Source organism: Trifolium pratense, linkage group LG2, assembly GCF_020283565.1.
Source record: "Trifolium pratense cultivar HEN17-A07 linkage group LG2, ARS_RC_1.1, whole genome shotgun sequence".
In the NCBI taxonomy this organism is placed as follows: Eukaryota; Viridiplantae; Streptophyta; class Magnoliopsida; order Fabales; family Fabaceae; genus Trifolium; species Trifolium pratense.
In genome coordinates this window covers 39,942,880-39,949,345 of record NC_060060.1, presented here as the reverse complement: position 1 = coordinate 39,949,345, position 6,466 = coordinate 39,942,880, and the positions used below count along the sequence as shown (strand labels likewise).

General features: G+C 35.1%; 1 protein-coding gene across 1 annotated transcript; it reads left to right on the top strand.

The window, feature by feature from the left end:
• The first annotated feature begins 1,372 nt into the window (after positions 1 to 1,372).
• LOC123903990 (protein argonaute 2-like) lies at positions 1,373 to 5,824 on the top strand. The gene is made up of 3 exons (XM_045953684.1): positions 1,373 to 1,792; positions 2,556 to 3,726; positions 4,096 to 5,824. The coding sequence occupies exons 1-3, from the start codon at positions 1,492 to 1,494 to the stop codon at positions 5,567 to 5,569; spliced, it is 2,946 nt and encodes a 981-aa protein (XP_045809640.1). The 5' UTR covers positions 1,373 to 1,491; the 3' UTR covers positions 5,570 to 5,824.
• Positions 5,825 to 6,466: the final 642 nt, after the last annotated feature.

Genomic DNA, 6,466 nt, shown 5'->3' with positions numbered 1-6,466 from the left:
AAAATAAAATCTAAAACAAAAAAATTAGTATAAAATGAAATAAATTTAAATGTATTTAAAGTTAAAAGGATTTTATATATATAATCGGAGGCAAACATGCTTGTGTGGATTTGACTGAAGTTTCTCCACTTGCAGGAAGAGAGATTGAAGATTTTACTGTTGAACAGACATCCCTAAAAATCGTTTCAAGTAAAGTGGCAAAACATGAGAAAACATGCTCTAACAATTAATATGTTCTTATCCCATTTGCGTTCGATACTTTTAGATTCCTAGCAACAGACTATGGATCTCGTTAAAAGAGTTCAAAAGGTTATTAAGAGTAATATTGTGTCTCCTAAGTCAATGAATGTAGTTTTTCAGATAATTGGTTTTGCCATCCAAAAAGTTAGCGGTGCAGCTATGGATTAGAAGAAATATATAAAAACATATCAAAAGCTGATTTGGAAAATTTATACTGTATAATTTTTCATTAGGAATTTTTTTTTTAGTAGCCTAATAACAATACTCACACATTTAAATGTAGAGAAACGTGAAATTCGGGTTCGAACACGGCCACCGCGGGCATGAACAAAGGTCAATGGTCATCGAGAAAAGAACTAGAAGGCCCCCAACTCATGCGCGAAGGATGTGAACGAGGAGCAAAGATCCCTTACCTCTACCTGTCTTGCACATTTTTAAATGAATAAAATTGTTGAGAATAATGCTTAAATATCTTTTGTAAATTTTATATCTATACCATAACATAAGACATTTTTTTAGTAAAAAAATATATTTTATTAACAAACTAAGACTTTTTTTTTAAATAAGTTTGCATAATAGACACAGACGTAGAATGCGCCTTGTCTAACCGCTAGTTTAAATATAGTTTAGATTTATATTTAAAATAAGATAATATTAGGATTTAAAGATTTATATTTCTATTCAGGGAAAACAATTATATTTCTGTTTAGAATTTGGAAAACATGTTTAAAATTTATAGGATTAGTTTGTTCACTCATAAAAAAAAGTTTGTTATTCAAATATATAATTTGTTTTGATGCAGCTATATAAAGCCATATATTTATAATAAAAATAAAAATATATAAAATCATATAATGTGTAAAAAAAAAATCATATAATAATTATGAATAATATTGTACTCAATTCCGCAATAAAAAAAATAAAAATAAATAGAATTTAATTTATATGCACCGTCAGTTTAAAATTATTTTACATATGCGTCCAATAATATACTGACACATCATGTATGATATTTAAAAACACATGATGTGACAATCCATCATTAAAGATATGAATAAAAAAATTTTATACTGACGGTGCAGAACAATTAAACTCAAATAAATAACCCTTCTATGAATAATACTAGTAAATAACCCTTCTATAAATAATAATAGTAACATTGTTCGGTGGTGTTAATGTGTACTTTGTGTGCTTGTTAGTTAAGCATTCAAATTCAATAATTTCTGTCTGTGATTTGCTCCCAATACTCCAATGGAAAGAGGCAGTTACAGAAACACAACCGCTGGCCGTGACGGTTATGGTGGTGGTCGTAGCGGTCATGGTGGTGGTGGTGGTAGAGGAAGAGAAAGAGAAAGAGAGTTTTATCCGCAACACCAATCAAGTGCCGGTAGTGGTGGTGGTGGCCGAGGGTTTCCTCAACAACCGCAAAATCGCTGGCAACAAAGGCCAAATCCACCATCCCCAGTCACCCACACAAGTTCATCTTCGGTTCTTCCTCATTTCAACATGCCAAACGACGGTCAACCCAAAGTCCGAACTCTTCCACTTCCCGGTATTAATCTTGATTTTAAATTTTTTACTTCAGTACCCTAATAATGTATGTGATGGAACCCCTAATTTGTGTCTGCAAAATCTTGGAATGATGCAACAACGGTATGCTTTCCATTCTTATTGTAGTATAACAACGGATCAAGATCCTCTAAAGAATTGGAGAAGATCTTGCTTCTGGTTGAAGCCGTCTCCGGCGGTACAATACCGATGCATGTAATTACATTCAATTGTGTCATTTTCTTAAATTATCAAAGGTGTCAACATGTCAGTGTTGTGTCCGACACAGAAGGCATGTCCAGTGTCTGACACCAACCCATGTGATTACATTTAATTATGTAATTTTCTTAAATTACTACTGGAGTCGACGTGTTGATGTGTCAATGTCGTGTATGGTGTCTTGATCCTATAACAAACTTGTTGATATAAAGAAAAATGTTACTATAATCTAAAGATATTAATTTCTATGCACTAGATATAAAACTTGTTTACACATGCATTCAATCAAATTAAACCATGATACCACTTCATTAGTTCATAAAAATATTTCCGCATATATATGTAAATTCTGAGATGTGATTTGATACATTTTAAAATTGTTTTATTGATAATGCGTAAAAATTAAATTCTAGTTGAAACATCCATGAAAAAAATTCTAGTTGAAAAATTAATTAATGCGTCAAAATTAAATTCTAGTTGAAATATCCATAAAAAATATCCTGAAATTAAATTCTAGTTGAAAAATTAAATAATGTTTTTCTGTGCAGATGGAGCTCCGAAATTGAAAGAGCAGAAAGTGGAAAATACAACAACTGGACCTATACGCCGGCCTGACAAGGGAGGGACGGTGTCAATTAGAAGCTGCAATCTTCGTGTGAATCATTTTCCGGTTACCTTCAATCCACAAAGCATTATTATGCACTACAATGTGGATGTGAGGGCTACCGTGCCACCAAAAAAGGGTTTGCCTCCAAAGAAGATTTCCAAGTCAGACTTGTCTATGATCAGGGACCAATTGTTTGCTGATCATCCTCAGACACTACCTTTGTTGAAGACTGCTTATGATGGAGAGAAAAGCATCTTTAGTGCTGTGCCATTGCCCGAAGAAACTTTTACTGTGGAGGTCTCGAAAGGAGAAGATGAAAGAGCTGTTTCTTATACAGTAACTATAACACTGGTGAACAAACTCGAGCTTCGCAAGTTGAGAGATTACCTTAGTTGCAGAGTCTATTCCATTCCGAGGGATATTTTACAGGGAATGGACTTGGTGGTGAAGGAGAATCCAACAAGGAGCACAATTGCTTTAGGAAGATATTTCTTTCCCAACAATCCTTCCATGGTGGAGAGGGGTCTTGAACCCGGAATAATTGCAATTGGAGGGTTTCAACATAGTCTCAAGACCACGGCTCAGGGTTTATCTTTGTGTCTTGACACTTCAGTTTTGTCTTTCCGAAAGAAAATGTCAGTCTTGGATTTCCTCCATGATCGTATTAGGGGTTTCAATTTGGCCGAGTTTTGGAAATATAAGAAAGCTGTCGAGGAGGAACTCCTTGGATTGAAAGTAAATGTCACTCACAGGAGAACCAAACAGAAATACACCATTGCTAGGTTAACACCTAAAGATACACGCCATATAACTTTCCCTATTTTGGGCGAAGATGGCCAAAACCTTCCTGGAAGCACCTCTCTTGTTGCCTACTTTAAACAAAAATATCGCATCAATATTGAATACAAAGATATTCCTGCCTTGGATTTTGGGGGAAACAAGACTAATTTTGTGCCTATGGAGCTATGTGTCTTGGTTGAGGGTCAGAGATATCCCAAAGAGTATTTGGACAAGAATGCTTCCAAGAACTTGAAAAATATGTGCTTGGCAAGTCCAAGGGAGAGGGAATCTACAATACAAATGATGATGAAGTCTGGTGATGGACCTTGCGGGTAAGAATATAATTATTATATTACAATTCATTTTGGAACTTAAATTGTTTCCTTTACATTTTTTAAGTTAATTGTTGCATTCCTGCTGCTTTTAATTAAACTGTGCTTGCTCAGCTTAATTTCAAGTTTGTGTATATTCAACAAAAACCTCTGTTTAAAGCACTAGAATAGCAAATGTGATTACCCTATTGGAGTATTAATTACCTTCCTTTATACTTTATAATGGTTTGATATATGACTTTATTCTTTGGGATCTTTAAAATTATTAGTTTATCTTCTCATCTATACAAGTCACCCTATTATTATGATTTTCCCTAGCTTTATTTTTAAACTTTGTCAAGACAAATGCCTCACAGATTTTTTTGACAGCGGTGGTATTCTTAAGAATTTTGGAATGAATGTCAAAACTTCCATGACAAATGTGACCGGACGCGTGATTGGGCCTCCAGCATTGAAGTTAAGTGATCCACGTGGAAGGAGTACTTCTGTCAAACTGGATGCAGAGAAATGCCATTGGAATCTAGTTGGAAGGTCAATGGTAGAAGGAAAACCTGTTGAGTGTTGGGGCATCCTTGATTTTACCAGCAATGGACCTAATTGGTGCAGATTAAGAGGCAATCAGTTCGTTGACAATCTTATGGATAAGTACCGAAAGTTGGGCATTGTCATGAAGGAACCTGTTTGTTATGAGCATTCTTCAATGCAGAAACTTGGGGATTACAATTCACTTAGTGACTTACTTGAAAAAATAAATGATAGGGTTCAAAAAAACTATCGACAGAGGCTGCAATTTCTTCTTTGTGTGATGGCCAACAGGGATCATGGTTATAAGTGCCTCAAGTGGATTGCTGAGACGAAGGTTGGCATAGTGACACAGTGCTGTTTATCTGGTAATGCTAATGAAGGGAAAGACCAATATCTCACAAATCTTGCTCTAAAAATCAATGCAAAAATTGGAGGCAGTAACGTGGAGCTCATTAATAGGCTCCCACACTTTAAGGATGAAAGTCCTGTTATGTTTATAGGGGCTGATGTCAATCATCCAGGCTCTCGGGACATAGATAGTCCATCCATTGCTGCGGTGGTTGCCACTACTAACTGGCCTGCTGCAAATCGCTATGCAGCACGTGTTTGCGCTCAAGAGCATCGGGTGGAGAAAATTGTGAATTTTGGAGAAGTTTGCCTTGACCTTGTTACACATTATGAGAAATCGAACAAAGTCAGACCCCAAAAAATTGTTATCTTTCGTGACGGTGTTAGTGAGAGTCAATTTGAAATGGTTCTTGCTCAGGAGTTGACAGATTTGAAGGCCGTTTTTCAGCGCTCGAATTACTTTCCAACTATCACTCTTATTGTAGCCCAAAAGCGACATCAAACTCGATTGTTTCCTACTGGTCCAAAGGAAGGGACTGGTAATGGCAATGTGTTCCCTGGAACAGTTGTGGACACAATGGTCGTACATCCTTTTGAATTTGATTTTTACCTTTGTAGTCACTATGGAAGCCTAGGTACAAGCAAACCCACTCACTATCATGTCTTGTGGGATGAGCACGAGTTTACTTCTGATGATTTGCAGAAGCTCATATATGATATGTGCTTTACCTTTGCAAGGTGCACTAAACCTGTATCTTTAGTCCCTCCAGTGTACTATGCTGATCTTGCTGCATATAGAGGAAGGCTATACTATGAAGCAAGGATGTCGGCACAATCTCCAGGTTCAGCTGTGTCTTCTTCATCATCACATTTAGCTTCTTCATCCTCTTCTTCCACCACCTCAATTTCAAATGATCCAGGGTTTTACAAGTTGCATCCTAATACGGAAAACAGAATGTTTTTCGTCTGAAACCTCCATCTACTCTTTCTTTTGTGGCAGATGAACTATTTATGGTATAACTTCTCTGGTCTTCTTGCATTGGGACAAAATACACTTCCTTGTTGCAGTAATTAAGTAGTTTTTGTTGAACTAATTATGTGGTTTGTGCATGAATGTAATGTCCTTTGTTGAACTAATTAAGTATTATGTCTTGTCCTTTGTTTTAGTACTCATGGTGTCAGATGTTTATCATGTCATTTTAATGAATTAGATTGTTTCACAGCATTAGTGTAGTTAATCTTTTAAATAGATAGATGAAAATAAATTCTGTGGACTTTATGCTGTAGACTCGGTTATGCTTAACATTTACTTCTAACAGCTTTTTCCATGTTTTGTTTCTCTTAATATTTATATAGATAAGCTGATATGGCTTTCACAAAAAAATAAAAATAAACTTATACTTTCAGCCCTAAATATACTTTATGGGAGTTTCTTTTAACGACAAAACTATTGTATTCTGTACAAGTTAGTTGGTAGCTGCAAATATATTTTATGTGTTGGGGGGAGGGTTTGAATTTGCAATTTTTGACTTGTTCACACACCTATTCATATTTAAATTTAAAGTGTGTGATTTTTGCCATTAAACTATTTATATAAAAAAAAAAAAACTGCACACTTACAATCTGAAACTTGGACGAGGAGTAAGTCATACCTTTAAAAAATACAAAAGGCAATTATACACTTGAAGGTGGCCAAAACGTAAGAAGGAAAAAGAAAAGTGGAAAGTAAAATGTAAATAGAAGGCAATATATTGACACTTTTAAATTTTAAATTCAGTTTGACCCAACCATTCCGCCCATGCTCAAGTATTTGCAAGTACTTCTTTTTTAAGCAAAAAAAATAAAAATAAAATACTTTCAAGTAACT

Coding starts and splice junctions, on each gene's coding strand:
- LOC123903990 (XM_045953684.1), top strand. CDS start 1,492: ATGGAAAGAGGCAGTTACAGAAACACAACCGCTGGCCGTGACGGTTAT. Junction 1,793..2,555: donor CCGAACTCTTCCACTTCCCG/GTATTAATCTTG, acceptor TTTTCTGTGCAG/ATGGAGCTCCGAAATTGAAA. Junction 3,727..4,095: donor TCTGGTGATGGACCTTGCGG/GTAAGAATATAA, acceptor TTTTTTTGACAG/CGGTGGTATTCTTAAGAATT.